The 16,332-nt window shown below is 43.4% G+C and overlaps 1 protein-coding gene across 4 annotated transcripts in view; it reads right to left on the bottom strand.

Annotated features, from left to right (window-relative positions):
* The window catches only part of XPNPEP1 (X-prolyl aminopeptidase 1), a 29,776-nt gene continuing 17,745 nt past the window's right edge, over window positions 4,302-16,332 (bottom strand). For all 4 annotated transcript variants that reach the window (XM_021399314.1, XM_021399315.1, XM_021399317.1 and 1 more), the window contains exons 11-21: window positions 15,013-15,102; window positions 13,970-14,020; window positions 12,741-12,799; window positions 11,988-12,065; window positions 11,383-11,454; window positions 9,585-9,645; window positions 8,664-8,733; window positions 7,592-7,765; window positions 6,673-6,749; window positions 5,891-5,989; window positions 4,302-4,861 (exon numbers count right to left, since the gene is read on the bottom strand). In XM_021399314.1, coding sequence (XP_021254989.1) covers window positions 4,733-4,861; window positions 5,891-5,989; window positions 6,673-6,749; window positions 7,592-7,765; window positions 8,664-8,733; window positions 9,585-9,645; window positions 11,383-11,454; window positions 11,988-12,065; window positions 12,741-12,799; window positions 13,970-14,020; window positions 15,013-15,102 — 960 coding nt within the window. In that variant the 3' untranslated portion in view covers window positions 4,302-4,732. The remainder of the gene's footprint in view (window positions 4,862-5,890; window positions 5,990-6,672; window positions 6,750-7,591; window positions 7,766-8,663; window positions 8,734-9,584; window positions 9,646-11,382; window positions 11,455-11,987; window positions 12,066-12,740; window positions 12,800-13,969; window positions 14,021-15,012; window positions 15,103-16,332) is intronic.

The raw sequence follows: 16,332 nt of genomic DNA, 5'->3' as shown, positions 1-16,332 counted from the left end.
AGAAACAGCTTTAAATGAGACAATGTTCCCAATGTTAGAGAGACAAAATACCCAAATGAAACAAGTTTCCATAAGGCTGATTTAAATTAAAGCATGCCTGTGGTTGGAGGTCTCTCCCTTCCTGAGGCACTCCCTCGATGTCAAGACTTCCCCTGCTGACAGCAGTAATGGGTTTGTAGCATCTCGGCTGAGGAAGAACTAGCTTGCGACAAAGCACATTTGGACAGCAGCTGCTGTGGCTTGGTCAGCCCTGGGAAGCTGAAAAATTGTCACTTGCAGCCAAGTCTGTATATTGAGCATGATTTTGAACTTTTAGCGATGGCAACGTGCCAGGCACTGAGAAGCACTGCTCCAAGGGAGCCCCATGGGCACTGCAGCCAGTCCAGCCACGGCCAGGTGCAATTAATTCCATCAGCTGTGCCCAGTCTCATTCCTCTGCTAATGTTTTGCAGGTGTGGAGAGCCCAGCAGGGTTTGCTCAGCCTCTGCTTTCTTGTATGAGGAGACAAAAAGGGCCACAGCTCCAGGGGGACAATTCAACCTCAGAGCCTTCCACCAAACTCCTGTCCTCATGGCCAAGCCCACCCTAAGGCCTGTGGGTGGAAAGCTGTCACTTCCTCAGCTGAGATGCCAAGGACGTGTCCTCACCAAGGTCCCTCCAACCTCGCTGAAGGCTGCAGGGACCCCATCTGCCATTCCCTCCTCCAAAACCATCACAGAAGGGGCCAGACCATGTGATGTTTGGACAAGGTGAGGCCCATGGCTCCCACTCTCCTTGGGCCCTGTCTCCCCAGGTTACATGTCCTCTTTCTGATTAGTCTTTTCCTTCTGGGGCACTCAGGAGCTTGGTTAGAAGATGAGCTTGGCTTGATTGAATACAAGATACACTGCATGTGACTGAGAACAAAACATGACATTATCAACCCTGGAGTTAAATTTCTACTTCTTCCAAAACGCCAGTGCTCAAGGAATGTGATGGTTAAAGCCCTTCTGCAAGTGTGGGTTTGCTGATGACTCATCTCACAAGTTCCTCCTGGAGGAAGGATAAGAAGGAGCCTGTGAGCAGTGATCAGGGCACAGCCGCTCTTCAGCGGCACCTTTGGGAGCAAAACCAGGGAGAAAGAGCAATCTGAGCAAGTGAACAAATCGGTCTAAAATAGCCTTAAGTACCTTTTGGCTGTAAATTTGAAGATTCCCAGCTGTCAGAGCAGCAACGTTCTCAAATCATCTTGCACAAGGCACATACAGAATGCAGAGCCTCCATCCCTGCTGCTTGCAGTGGAGCTGGGTGAGCTGCTGCAGAGCTGCCCCAAACCTCTTCCTCCTCATGATGCAATGCAGAGAAACCATAAGGAACTAGTTGTTGTTCTGGTTTTTTTTAATGGAGTCAGACAGCATTACGTTCCTGTTTCTTTCCAATACTAATCCTTATCAGGCAGCTGATGCTTCACTGCATCACAGAAGTAACCATGTCCATGGGCATCCGCCACATCCCAAATTTAGAATGCTTTTTAACAAGCTAGAAGAAACAAAATAAACAGCACTTGATCTGTGAAGCTTCCCATTCTTGACAGCGTCCCCAGAGGTGGTGGGAAGCTGAGGAGATAGCTCCTTGCTTTAATTGGTACATTAAAATTCTTCCACGCTGCTACACAACTGTTAATAGGCAACTTAATTAAGTACTAACCCAGTTCATATTTCCACCCTCTAGAGGCCCTTGTTTCGTTTTTTTTTTTTTTCTTATTACAGCCAAAACCATGGGGACTTTTGTCCTTATCATGTAAAACAAGCTGAGGGCATTGACACCAGGCAATTTAACTCCTGATCACAAGACACCTCCACCAGATGCTGGACTCACAATTTGTTTCCTGAAAAGAAGACTTAGGGAAAGGATCTGTCCCCTTCTGCTACCCTGCAGCGAGGGGTCCTGCTGTCCCTGGTCAAGCAGACAAGCTTCAAAGCAGATTAATTACTTCACACGAGGCAGAAAAAGGGAGCAGACCTAGGAGACTTTGGGAGCAAGGTGTGAATTGCTGCAGGTCAACAGAAATACACAGCAAAAATCCTCAGCACCAGCCGTCACATCACCCCCACTGAGTGCCAAAAGGAGTGACAGATCCTCTCCAGGCAGCAGATGTGATCGTATAGGCATGTCTTAGGCAAGACTGAGGAGCCTTATTCAGCCTCTCATTTCCCAAAATGTTGGTGTACCCCACACACTGCCCAGAGGACACCCCCAGAACACCCCATGACAGAAAAAGGAAGATGTCACCTCCTGCTCCCCAGGAGAGCTGGGTTTGATGGGTTTGACAGTGAGGTCCTCGCAACGGTGTTCTCAGTATCACTTTTCTTTCCAAGGCCAGGCTGATGTAAACCAAAACTTGCTTCAAAACTGCTGTGTAAAGTGATAGGTTTAACAGCCATGTGAACATAGAGTGGAGTTTCCATTACAGGTGAGTTATGAGCCATTTAAGTTAAAAACAATGGGGTTTTACTGCTGACTGGCACACTCCTGGTAACACCCCTAGACTGAGGAAGGAGGGGTTACGGAGGGATGGAGCAGGAAAAGTAGGCACGGAATAGGTCAAAATCTGGAAGGAAAAAGAAGTTTCATTTCCATTAGGAATCTGAAGCTCGGATGTGAAAAAGTAGAAAATGTACTTGTGTTTTCAGAGTGCATGGGAGGGGACTTAGGGACAGCAAAGGGCCAAGCATTTCTGGGATATGGGTAGGAACAACCCCAGGTGAGTATACAAACATAAAGAGGGAATCCAGGTGGGGAAAAGGACTCATTGGGCCATTCAAACCTAGCAGTGCACAAATTGCTCTTGGTGTCACATCCCCCACTTCCCACTGAGGTGCCTGAGCCAAACACAGCAGCTTTGCATTTGAGAGAAAGGACAACAGCTTCCCTGGCTGTTCTGCTTCACTGTTTGGTAAGAATCATTCTCTTTTGCCTAACCATTCAGCCTTACTGCACACACACTGGGAAGTTCCCATTTTGTCACAACCCGTTCAGAAACCCCCCGCTTGTTCTTTGATCCCCTAGCACAGTCAGTACCATCAAAGGCAATACACCCCCATGGAAGAAATGTTTTTTCCCCAGTCTGTTTCAGTCGATAGCATATACTCATGAGGCACCGTGGACTGCTTGATGTGTGAGCAGGAATCCCTCAGACAGCTGACAGGCAGTGGTGGGAAACCACCTGGATATTTAAGTACATGCATGTATCTGTAGAAAGTGTAGTGTCAAAACAAACTTTAAGAGCTTACTGCGCTTCTGCCTTTATACTTTCTTGGACAACGTAGCTAGGAGGCCAGGCAACATCATTTCCTGCAGTTCTCTTCCAAGTTCTTTTTTGTCTGAATACATGATACTGCTTCCAATTTCCAGAACTCGTGCAGGAAATACCAATTTCATGCTATTTAACAGAGATTAACATTTCCCTCTCAGAATTTCTTGCGGGGAAAAAAAAAGAAAGCTATGTATATATGGACATTTCCATTTGCACAGGCTATTTCTTTAAAATATCAGGTATCTGAGTTAGTTACCCAATTGTTCCTTTTATATCTAATATTGAGCTTTAGTGTTTTTTCTCTGTTTCAAATATTACGAGTTTTTCTTTTAATAAGCATGCTCTTACACCACCATTTAGCATTATGGACAATGCTCTGATGAGGCTGCACACAGGGACTTTTCAGAAGACAGACACAGCACAAGACTGCAGAGCAGAACATTCTCCCTCTCTGGTGAAGAAGGGTGGGATGAGCTCATACCGGTGCTCATCTTGCAGTAGCTCCCTTTTCCACTAGATGTCTTTGTGCACTGCCTAGCACTCCGGAGTACTGTTCGTGGTGTCTGAGGTCAGGCTGGTTTTGAACCAAAGTTGCACAGAAGCCTTCTTTTGTCCACTGTATCTTTTTTTTAACTTAATAATTGCCCTGTGTCCAGGAAGAGCTATAATTCCATGATACTGCCAACTCATCCTACGCTGCCACGGGTTATACAAGTACTCAGTACATCATAACAATAGACAGAAGCACTGGCCTGAGTGCTCCACAGGCATAACCCTCTGTGTCACCAAACCCCTTCCACGATGTGTCACAAAGCATACACAGAACTGACAGCTCCTGTCAGGCCTTTTCATAACATCTGCCCCGTTCCTAGCACAAGGAAGCTCTGTACGTATTTCTTCGCTGTCTGAGCTGGATACACACATAGAGGTGAAATTATCTGGTTCTTGCCCTTCTTCAGGCTGTCAAACCCAACGTATCACTGACTGCAAGAGAAGGCAAAGTGCATAACAGGTTGGAAACTTTTATTCAGTAATCAGTCCTGCTGTGTGGTAGAATCTTAGCAACTGGAACCCAAGTATGTAAAAATACTGAGTTTTCACAGTGAAAAAAACAGACCATATAAAATATTCCAGTATTGTCTCTTACAACCATTATTTCCAGATCCTCCATTTCAAAGGCAACATGCTTGCGTACTTTATTTGCTTTCTATTCTCAACCTTCCCCTCCCCCTCAAAAAATGTTGAGACGGTAACCCTTCTTTCCCTCCCATTCCTCGCACGTGATGAGGAAGAGATAAACACGAAACGAAGTCCCCCTCCTGATTTCCAAAGGTTTACCAAAGAACTTTCTCCCAGTGGTGTCAAGGGCCAAGAAGATGTAGATTACTGTGACACCGAGCAATCCTGATGTTCCACGTACCAAAGACAACGGCCGTGCTACTGAACTCTGACAAGAGGCTCTGTCTCCCGGATGAGCCATCGAAGAGCTTCATGCCGACCTTGCCTCTCCAGTTCTGCTCCAATTACTTCCCGGCACTTTTGATGATAGTCATTCACCCAGTTACACTGGAGAAAAGGAGGAATACAACATACAGTATGAGCACAGAATAGATGGTGGCTGTACACAACTATAAAGGCAAAGGGATGGCAAATGTTAGGCTGGGATGGCACCCAGTCCCAGAGACAGATCCCTAATACATTAAAGTGACTTGGAGATTTGATGAGGGTAGGAACTGAAGCTACTAGTCCTGGGTTCTCAGGGGTGCTAAAGTTCAGTTCAACTGACGAGTATTTAAAATTTCTGCAAATCACTGCCTCCAACAAGAATAGCTACCTTGGCACAGTCTAATAAAAAGCTTTGCACATTTGTAACTCTGAACAATGCACTGCTGAGATACAAGTTGCCCTACTGATCTCAACAGGTAACCTTAAGGTAAATCTTGGCACTGTTCACAGTCCTCTTCAGATAAAGGAAATGCAAATGGGATTATCATTCAGAATAGCAGGATAAGCTGAAGAAAAATGAACAGTATGATAAAAATCAGCATGAAACACGCCAAGGTGAAGGTAATGGGAAACCTAAAGAGAAAGCTAGGGTATATAAAGCTATTTAGGAAATAAATGCTGCTGAGCAAGTATGATTGATGTCTGCTCAGAGACCATAAGCACTGCAAAATGTGGCATTGCTGAATGGGATTGATCATGAGCAGATACAGACAGCAACATGGGACAGTAATTAGTATAAGTCTCTGGGGAGACAGCACCATAGTCTGACAAAGAAAATGAAGGCAGGAGCAGAAAAAGACAACACATGATAACAGCAAATATTGTATCAAAGGAACGACCAAAACAGCATCACTGGAGGGTCCTTGCTGCCCTCATCACAGAATAATTTAGATGAGAAGAATCCTTGACAAGTCACCTATTCCACCCACCCACCCACAACTGGATCAAGCTGAAAATTAAGTCAGATTCTTCAAGATCAGTCTCTGAATCTACCAACTAAAACAGAGAACAACGGTGCATGTAAAACCATGCTAGAACGAGACAGTTGTAGCATATAAAAGACAGTGGAAACCTGCTCTTTTCACTTACCTCTTTCTGTGTCAGCAAACTAACATCAATCATTTTCGTCTGAATTGGAACCAGTGTTAAAGGTTCAAAAGTCAGGCTTCCTCTGTTTTTGAAATTGTACTGCAAAAGACAAATGAAGTTGCAAATTCTTAGAAATTGTTCTAGCAAGATCATACTCTTTGGTTCATGTCATCACTGGCCACTAGAAAAAACAACCTCATAACATTCAGATCAGAAGGTAGCAACTTACCAAAAAACTTTTCTCATATATCAAGCAGAGAATCTCCACATAAACCTTAGTCATTTCTTTCAGTAGTCATTTTCTAAAGGCCATGCCCCAGGTCATAACTGCAAAGGAGTTGATGACCATACAGTCATTTCCAGTCTGGCATTTCTAAAAGCATATCCCAACCAGACCTGAAATTATTATGTCAAAATCTGTCTGCAGTTTTGGTTCTACTGCCATGGGGGACTGCCTTGAGATCAACTAACTCTACAGCAACAAATCCAAGGGGCTGCATTAAAGAAGATTCTGGTCACCACTGGTTGATACCCAGACAGAAAACATTTTAGAATAACTCTCCATATACACATGTCAACCTATGGGAACTGCAGAAGCAGAACTGTCTTCTGTGTCTCCATTAATAGAGGAGACTTAGAATCAGTCTTCATCAAAGCAGGGTTTTGGTGAGCAGCAGTCTTAAGTAGGATTAACTGTCCGCAGCACAGTCCCACCTCAAGTTCCAGTTAAGTTTTATAACACCGAGTCATGAAGAAAGGTACATCTTGAGCAGGTCATTCACCTTGGTTTCAGCAGGGATCACAAGGACAACATTTTCTATTCGGATCCCAAAAGACCCATCCTCATAGTACCCAGGCTCTGTAGAAACAGACAATAATTAATTAAGACACACAGCTACAGTGTGGAAGTGCTTATTCCCTATGGCAAAGCTTCCCCTTCATAGCTTTAGTTCACTGAGGTTGCTAAACAATCTTGACATCAGGCTCCCAGAGAGGCAAACAAATTTCTGACTCTACTTAATCTGCACAGAAGCCCCGAGCAAGGTGACAGCAGAAGTTCTCAAAGAGAGGAGAAACCAGACAGACAGCCCTCAAGCTCAGAGAGTCTCCTTCCAAGTCAAGAGAGAGCACCAAGTACATGTTCTAAGTACCAGAAACTCTGAAAAACTTCATCTCTTTACAGAAGGCCAGTAGGAAACCCCCTTCCCTAAAGTGATTTTGGAAGGTGCTCCCCTGACTCCCTGAAAGGACTTAGCAGCCCTGAAGGAACACAAGCCTTTTAGTAAAACCCAGAAGGTCGTTAATTTATTACTGGAAAAATAAGGCATGTATTAGCTATCTCAAAATGCCCACAGCATAGCTCCTGGAAATCTGCTGTCCATCATGTTCTGTAGCCAGCTCTTCCACTGCAGACTGGGAGTCAGCACGTGACGGTCAGCAGCACAACTCTGCTGAGATTTTCACTTCACAAAGAATGCAGCAGGCCTGCAGAACTCAACTGAAAAGATGCTTTATGGAGACAGCTAAAATCAGAGCATCTTTACCCAGAAGGCTTAAATGACAAAGTAACAAAACTGAGGAGGCAGGACCAGAGCTTACGATCACATCCTCCCTTTCCACCACTGTCTGAGTTATTCCCCCTGCATCTTAAGAATTTGGTCCCTCCCTCAGTAGCCGGAATGAATTGTTCGTGTTAGATACCATCAGAGACGATCATGCCAGCCTCCAAGGGCTCATCTGCAAAGGTTTTGTAGCTAATGCCGCAAGGACCCTCATGTACATTTAGGAAAGAGCCAACTCCATGTCCTGTCCCATGCAGGTAATCCAAACCACAGTCCCACAAGGCAGAACGGGCAAAGGAATCTAGAAGGTGACCTGCAGGCCAAGGGGAAGAGACACACATGGAAAGAAAACTCGATCAAGTCAGGCTTCCTTACAGACTGATAATCACATCAAGGGTTCAAACCCGGAAAATGTGCAAAGAAAACAAAAAAATTTAAAAAGGGGAAAAATCAAACAAAGTCATCAGTTTGTCAGAAGTTACAGAGCAGATTTGAGAAGTCTGCCATTCAAAGTCATTCTCATTGAAAGAACCCCTCTCCCACTCAAATTGCACGGTTCTTCAGAATACAGTCCGCAAAACGTTGCACTGCTGCTTGCTTCACTTGGGTTTTCAAGAATCTAGTGGTTAAATAGCCGTGTGAAATGGAAGCCACCCTACAGAGAGGCATGCTTGTGTCAAGTTTCTGACTAGGGAGAAGAGAGCTTGCAGCGTTCACCAGCAGTGAGTGTACATCACATATTCTCCTGTAAAATAATCAAACCAGTTCCTCTATGTGGTATTCTCCCACACTGCTCACTGATGAAAGAGATTCCACGTTAACTCAAAGGGAATTAGCCAGTCTTTTTGAAACTGGAAAGTGACCTATCACTTTGATAGGCCTTAGAATAAAAGCATAAAACAATCTGAGAGCAGAAAAAGACCACAGATGTGCTAGGAGTGCCAGTCAGTGAGGAACATCACCGTCACCCTAGAAACAAAGCACTCTGAACACCCTTCAGACTTCTCTAAATTTTCAGCACTGGTGGCTGCTAAAAGAGGGGGAAATCAATAATCCAGAATCCAACATGCTGTGATGGAAACAGACGCAGACAGTTACACCAACATCTGCCTAACACATCAGGACCTATCAATCACAATGCTGCTTTCACATCACTTGATGGTGACTTCTGGAGAACCATTATGGTCAAACACTCCAACTCATGAGCTTACCTTTGGTTCCATTTGGGAAGATGGCTGCACTCACAGCTATGTGTCCCTTCAGGACGTAGGTGAAGCACTCCTGCCAAAGAAATGCATATCATAAATAAACAGGGAGAGACAAAACACTGCCCTTCCCCGGAACAGAAAGGAAGACTGCACCTGGTAGCAAATTGCAAAGGATGCAGAAAGACCTGCTCATTTCCTGCTATGGCAATCCAATGCAAAAGCAAAGCACAAGCAGAAAAAAGTTTAAATTACTTGGAAGATCTTTCTCAGCTAATACAGACAGTGCTACAAAGTCAGACTGTAAGTTTAGCAGCAGGATTCACCTGACCTACGTGACTGATTTTCTTTGTGGCTTCAGCTTCACTTTCTAAGCATATCCTATTTTCATCACCGAGCAAAGTACAATAATTGAGTGTTAATTAAAGAAACAATTTAAAATAAACAAAACTACACTGCTGAATTTCCAACACTGACCTTCTCAGAGCAGTCTGAGACTACTTTTTGACACAGTATACGAGGCACAAACCACTAATGCAGCTCTACATTAGACACTGAGCTTTAAGCTAAATTAAACTCCTGTAGCACCCCATGTTGGGCAAAACAGTGATGCGTATCCTCAGCCCACTGATCTTACTATTCCATAGAGAAGAAACGTCATTTACTAAATGAGAGGTGTATATTTTGAGATAGAAAACAGTGTCCTTTTCTAAACAGTTTATATTTGAAATTTTGAAGTCTGACAGCCTCCTTTTCAGTCTTAATCAAAACACTGTCACTTTCATTAGTAAAAAAAAAAAATGACACTTGACAGATCCCTTAGACAATATAGCAATAAGGTACATCACTAAATTGAAGCTATCACCATAATTAAGTATCTCTAATAACAAGGGTCAAATTGCAAAACGTGCTGAGATGCCAACCTACCTTTTCATAGGCTGACGGTGTGCCAAAATGCATTGTTCTGGTCACATCTGTTGTACCATCTCTTCCAGAGGCAAACAAAGATTCAGGAAGCAAAGGAATAGGAGGAAGAAGAAGGATCAAAGTGAAAACACATTAAAAAAAAAACAAAAACAGTCATACTGCAGAAAAACCAGTCTAACCATTGGGTAAAGTTATCTGCTCTGTGCTACATAAGACTGATCATATAAAAGTTCCTAATCTCAGAAACTCCTGAACACGCACATTCTCTTTCAAATGTAAGGATCCCAAAGTTCTTGTCAAATTAGAATCTAGACTGCTCATAAAAATCAAGTGAATTTGAGGTTTAGCAGCTGGTACCTGCCCACTGGGAACAGGACAGAGAAGGCCAAACTTATTCTACTGTAGGAAAAACGATTCATTAGCAGTTTAAAAATATGTATTTATGCACAAATTATAGCCAACAGCTCAGAAGAAGGAAGTGTAAGCAGGTTTAGTGTCCTTATCCTCAGGGTGCTTTGTGCTAGAACAACTGGAAATTATCCATCATTTGGATAGGATTTAGTCTGAAACATTCAAAAATGGCTCTAGGTTCCTTATGTGAATGTTATTTTGAGCCTGCTGTCAAACACAGAGGCTCTTCAAATAATGAGTTCCCTTTGAAACACTCACTCCTGTACCAATACTCTTCCCCAGCACATACTGGCCATAGTCAAAAAGAACTCAGGTTTAACTTCTCAGCAGTGACAAGCTGAGCATCCCTGACACAATGCTGTGCTAAGTGTCATTGATGTCCAGCTTACATTCTATTCAAAGACTTGCTTTTCATAGTGGCACCAAGGAAATTGCTAATTAGGCCATCAGAGGAGTAGGGGAAAGATCTCATTGTAAAAGCCTTATCAAAGGATGTCTGTATGGTTCATTTTCAAAGCTCTTCCTGACTGATGAAACAAAAAGGCACAGCTCTCAAAGGAGCAGCCAGGTCTATCATGTATCTCTCTGAACAAATCACTTCTCATATATTTACACTGGTTGAAAATACTGCTTCCTTCATTTTCCATGGAGTCACAGCTCCACAATAAACAGCTGTAGAGAACTGAGATCACTGCAAAAACAGCAGAGAGTAAGTCAAAAGACATGACGCCTACCCAAAAACAGACCCGAGACCCAAGTGGCCACCAGGATAAGGAACTGCAGCTGAGTCTCTCTCTGGAAAGGCAAAGAATGCCACAGGGCAGTGCTGTCCTGCTCCTTTGCCCCACCTTGTTCTGACCTCAATATCAACCAAATCATTACCTTCTGCCCACATCCTGGCAGGGTGGGTGCCTTACTTAGCTGTGCAGGCTGCTGTGTAGGCAGCCTATGGCTAAATCTGGTTAGCCAGATCTCCTCCCAATTCCCTGCAGCTCTAACATGACCAATTCAGTGAGCAGAGCTGCAACAAACATGCCCCGCCAGCTAAAGCACAGCTACCATCACACTGACAACAGGACTCAGAGAAATGCCCTTTCAGACCTCGTCCCCTGTCCCAGGCAAGGCCAGTCAGCAGCCCCAGCCAGCTGCCCAGAAACTAGCTGAGTGCTTTCTGGTAGGGATCAGTCACCCCGTGACCAATGCTCTTGGCTACACTCAGAATCCCAGTCTCCCTTCACAGGGGACACAATAAACAGGCTCCCAGTGAAATGGCACTGCAGTCAAAATTACACATCGCCATGCTTGCCAGAGCAATTGTGAGCTGACACTGCAGTGTGGTCACTAGGAGCAGAAAACGTAGTGGTTCAGTCCCATTCATCCCACTCACTTGTACTGTGCTCCTGAGTCCAGGAGGTAGATCTCGTTGACAGACAGCGTTCTGTTGGTCTCAGGAACTGGCCTGTTCAGTTAAACACAAAGTTGCTTGGTTCACAGTTTTAAGGTCTCCAGCTCATATCTACAATCCAGAAGCCTTATCAAGTGTTTGCTTGGATGCGTCAGCTCGGATTTTTTGTGGCAGTGATGGAAATGCAACATGTGCTAAACCAGGGATCATACCGAGGAGTTTATTTTCTACAGTAAATAGCACTGAAGTACAGAGAATAGTTTTCTTACTTCAAGCAAAACCCTCAACATCTGTTCCTGGACACATTGCAGAACAGTTTGCACTTTGTATTTGTCCTTCTCAGCCTTCTACCCACAAAATAGGGTTTTTCCATGGCCCTTGAGCAGATCAGCATTATAATACACGCATACTGCCAGCAGGGAGAGATCTTTACTTAGTATGCATAGAAGCTTTGGTGGAATAAAATAAGATGGCAAACAGTGACTACATCTCCCTGGAGTACCCTGTTGTGACACCACAAAGAAGCTAGACAACTCACTCCAACTATGTTTGCTGATGGATGAAAGAAGAAGCAGTGTTTCTCTTACTTGTAGTGAATGATGGCTCCATTTGGACCAGTGCTTGATATAGTAGCAAAACTCAATTCAACAAAGTCTTTCTGTTGGCTGAAAGAAAAAATGGTGATCATTACAACACTACAGCACAAGCAAGAGGAATACAAAAGATGAAGCGAAACTGAGGACAGGGCACTCTATCTCAGCCTTCCTCTTACCCTCATCAGTTGCCTGGACAAGAAACACTTTGGCAGGGAAACTGTACAGATCTCAGTCCTATCCTTTCAAAAATGTGGAAACACGTTTTCTATCTCTGTCCTTTTCTTACACATAAGGTTACCACCCATACCACCCAGGGAAGAGATGTCCTGAACAATTTCTTTTTATTATTTACTTACTCCTACGCATTTCTAGAGATCCTGTTAGATATACATTGGAGTATCTCTCAATACAAATTCCCCATCGGGAGATGATGAAATCTAATGCTTACACAAGCTCCTCTGTGGTAAGAAAGCAACTGTCTTATATTCGAGTGTCCTAACCTGCAGCACTCCTCACTGCTATCTCAAAAGGAAAGCAGATAGGATCCACTGGGCTGGGACTTGTACCTCCCAAGAGACCCACTTCTTCCCCAGCTCTTTCAAGCGTTCAAAAAAATGCTGGAGTTACGGTTTGCCCTCAAGCAAAACATATCTGCAAGCGAGCTCGATTTCTACAGAATAAAATAGCAATAAATGGTGGATAAAAATGCCACCAAGAAAATACCACAGGGGATTTATTTTTTACCTGCGAAACTCCTCTGCTTTGTCTGCAGCAATTATTTCTGTCACTGTTCCCTTTGGAACCTAGTGGACAAAGATGCAGGTTGAATTAGTACACCAACAAGCAAAGACAACGCTATATGCTTAAGCAGTGGGCCCCCTCTGAGCATTATGAAACCCAATCTTGAAGCGGCCCGTTTCCAGGTTTTCTGTCCTCATTCCTCAGTAACGAGGAACACCAACCCAGCAGTGCTGTGTGTGGCATGCGAGAAGCAGGAAGCTGCTCAGGGCACCACTGCTGAACCCTGCCCAGGGACCACTTAGTGCAGCATCGATTTCACTGAGATACGCACAAAGTAACATCTCACAAGGCAACATCTCTTCAAATACAGGTTACAGTAAGTTTACGCAGTTTTATCCACTTCAACAGAACATGGTATCAGCAGAAATTTTACGCCTCTAATCTAGAGACGGAAGCAGGTGCAAGAAAAACAAAGGATGTTAAATTTCATATTAAGCATTTGATAAATCAAAACCTGTGTCCAACTGAATCAACTTCCGCTGGATTGAACAGGCAAAGGAGGACAAGAGAGAGGTCTCACAGCCTCTGAAGCAGATCTCACGAAGTACTTGGACATGTTAAAAGGCACCCTCTGGAAGTCACCAAATCATTTCCACAGGTGAACACAATGGATGCAGACAAGCAGTAGCATACAAGCACTGCAGCTTTATAAGTTACTGTGTAACATCTGGAGCTCTGTACCTTCACTATGTACTTCTAATCCAGTCATGGGACAAACGAGTAATTTCACTTTATTCCATTTTTACTGTACACGGCATGACTGCAACACACCATTCATAAACACCAAATCCGCCCATGCTGCCAGCCAGTGTCGACAACCATGGGAATACTTGCATAGTACTGCACCAAAATAGACATTATTTTATGTTCTGCACTACCAAACCAGCACAAGATAGTATCAACACTACATTAAGCATACTCATATCGTTCCTCACCTGCTCTGGCTTTGGTCTTTGTAAAATAAATGGGAATATGTTTTCAAAAAGTTCATTCAGCCTTGGATAGAAACAATTGAAATTCCACAAACCGAACAGAAGAAACCACAGTTATTTCCCCACTTGTATCAAAGGCATCATAAAGAACATTAAAAATGATCTATACTAACAGAGAATTTTACTTAGCAATAACGTTTCCAACTTAAAAAACAAACAAACAAAAAAACTAATACACACCTCTTTCTCCAGCCAGTTAAAGAGCTCACACAGCGCAACAGCATCTTTAATCTATGGTAAAATAAGCACAAGAAAATGGAATTGAGAAGAAGAAATTATCAACCCTCTGTACAAATATTGCTCTTGACGAAGCAGTTCAACCTGCAAATTCCAGAAATACAAACTAAGAGGTAACCTGGTCTTCACAGCTTCTGCATCCTGTAATTACTGTAAGCACTGGAAACATATGAGGACAAATATATAAATGTCAATACAGGTTTTCAGAGTTTTCAACCATGCAACACATCTGGCTATGCAACAGGGAGCATGCCCTTCTCTGCTCAGTACTTTTTTTTTTCCCTTATTAAAACAAACATTGAAATAAGAACTAGCAGATCCCAAGAAAATAGCAGCAAATATGGGAAAAGCCCAGAATTGCCAGCTCTGCTTCCACTGGCACATTTTTCCTGTTGTGAAACCTTCTGCTTTAGAACTAGCAGAAAATAAACACGAGAAAATTTCAGCTCCACTGTGAACTCGTTTCAGGGGCAACCTCTTTGCTTGAAAACATGAAACATCCTGGGAAATCAGACTCATTTCCAGAATGTCACAATGGTGATGCAAAAACAGAGTGCTTTGAGAATGCTAGCTGCTTTTGAAAATCTTGGCCTGTGTTTTGCACCGTGTGTCAATAACTGTTCTTTAAGCCCTGTTTAGTCAAGTGATAATAATTTTAAGATTCCATGAGACAAGCAGCAGAACTATCAACAGAGAGAGAACATCCCTTTGAGGGCTCAGATTCTAAACAACAAGTCTGCATGGTCTTCCAACAGAGCAAGGTTGGTTCCTCCAATTAAAATGTTGCTCTTCACTCCAAGGGAATGCTAACCAACCAAAAAAATGTGTTTCAACAGCAGTAGGCAACCTTTTTTAACCTGCCATCCAAATTAGTATTTACTTTTTCAATCCAAAATGCTAAAATTGAAAGGAAAATGCCATTTCTTTCCCTGAAGGTAAAGTAAACCTCCTGCCATGTGCAAGGAGGCTCTCAAGGCTCCACTTACATGTGCTCTTCTCATCCCTTCTGTTTCCAATGCATTCTTCACAGCTTTTGCAATGCAGATGGGGGTATACGGGGTGAGGTACCGGTAAGCCTGCAGCAGAAGGACAGGATTACTTGTGGATTAGTCAGACTATGTAATCCTACAGGTTTAATAACTCAGCCTCGCCACAGTTCATACTTTGGCAGTCTCTCTCAACCTTCAGCACTGACATACTGATTGCATACCGGGGAATAAAGAGCAGGAACATTCCCCAACTAAAGGAAAATCAAACATCAGGGTAATCCAGGGAATTGAAGGGTTAACAGCATATCATGAAGCAGGATCAAGACTGGATATGCTAAATACCATACTAATATCTGAGCTATGGCTTTCCTGTTAATGCCATACCCTAAAGAACCAGAGACAGCCAGGAAGACCAAACCCATGGACTCAGGTGGAATTTAAGCTGTGAAAACAGATCTCAAAAGCCACCTTGACTTGTTACCTTATTGCTAGCATCAGGGAGCAAAGGGTACCCAGCCCAGGAACTGAGTGCTGGAGTCCAACATGGAGAGCCCCTTAAGTGTCTGGCTCCTCCAGCACAGAGCACCACTTCTTCTAATGACCAGCAGCTCTGACAAATACTTCAAACAGCCCAAGAAATATGAAAAGCCTTTGCAAAGCTGAGCTTTACATGCTGTCCTCTTCTGAAAGAAACTTACGTCAGTGGTTTGAGACAAAGCTTTCCTGTGTATCAAGAACTAGTAAATGATTCCTTTCCACTGGGCACTTCCCCAAACATCAGCTGTCTTTAGGTTTGAATGCTTGGCTGGTTCTCCGCATATCTTCAGAAATTCACTGAAGTTCCTTGTCAAAGCCTCACCACAGTCAGTATCAGAGGATGAAACAAAAGTGAAGTCTTTTGCCCCACAGTCCTCTGTTCTGCCCCAATAAGGGGGGGAGGGAGTGAAATGGGATAAGCACCTATGCAAGCAAAGCCCAAACAGCACACTGTTTTTGTGTTCTCAGTACACCAGCATACAAATAAACACCGCTCAAATTCACAGGAAAGACCTGGAAGACATTCAGCAAAGAACAAACTTGAAGTTTCCAAATTCTTAAATTCTTTCAGCAGGAGGGTTACACTACTTTAGGCAGAAACTGAAGTATGGAAGAAGCCATGGCAAAGTTCTCTCAGAGCCAGAACAAAACTTTACAACAGCTAGATTTTGTATTAGATTAGCTTGTCTTTTACAGACACTGTCAGGTTCTATTAATCTTCTGTGAAAAAGCATATTTACAAGTAGTGTAGGCAAACCTATAAAGGGTTTGCAGATCTGT

This window comes from Numida meleagris, chromosome 5 (assembly GCF_002078875.1).
Source record: "Numida meleagris isolate 19003 breed g44 Domestic line chromosome 5, NumMel1.0, whole genome shotgun sequence".
In the NCBI taxonomy this organism is placed as follows: Eukaryota; Metazoa; Chordata; class Aves; order Galliformes; family Numididae; genus Numida; species Numida meleagris.
Note: the sequence above shows the minus strand (reverse complement) of the source record. Positions and strands in the feature narration are given on the sequence as shown.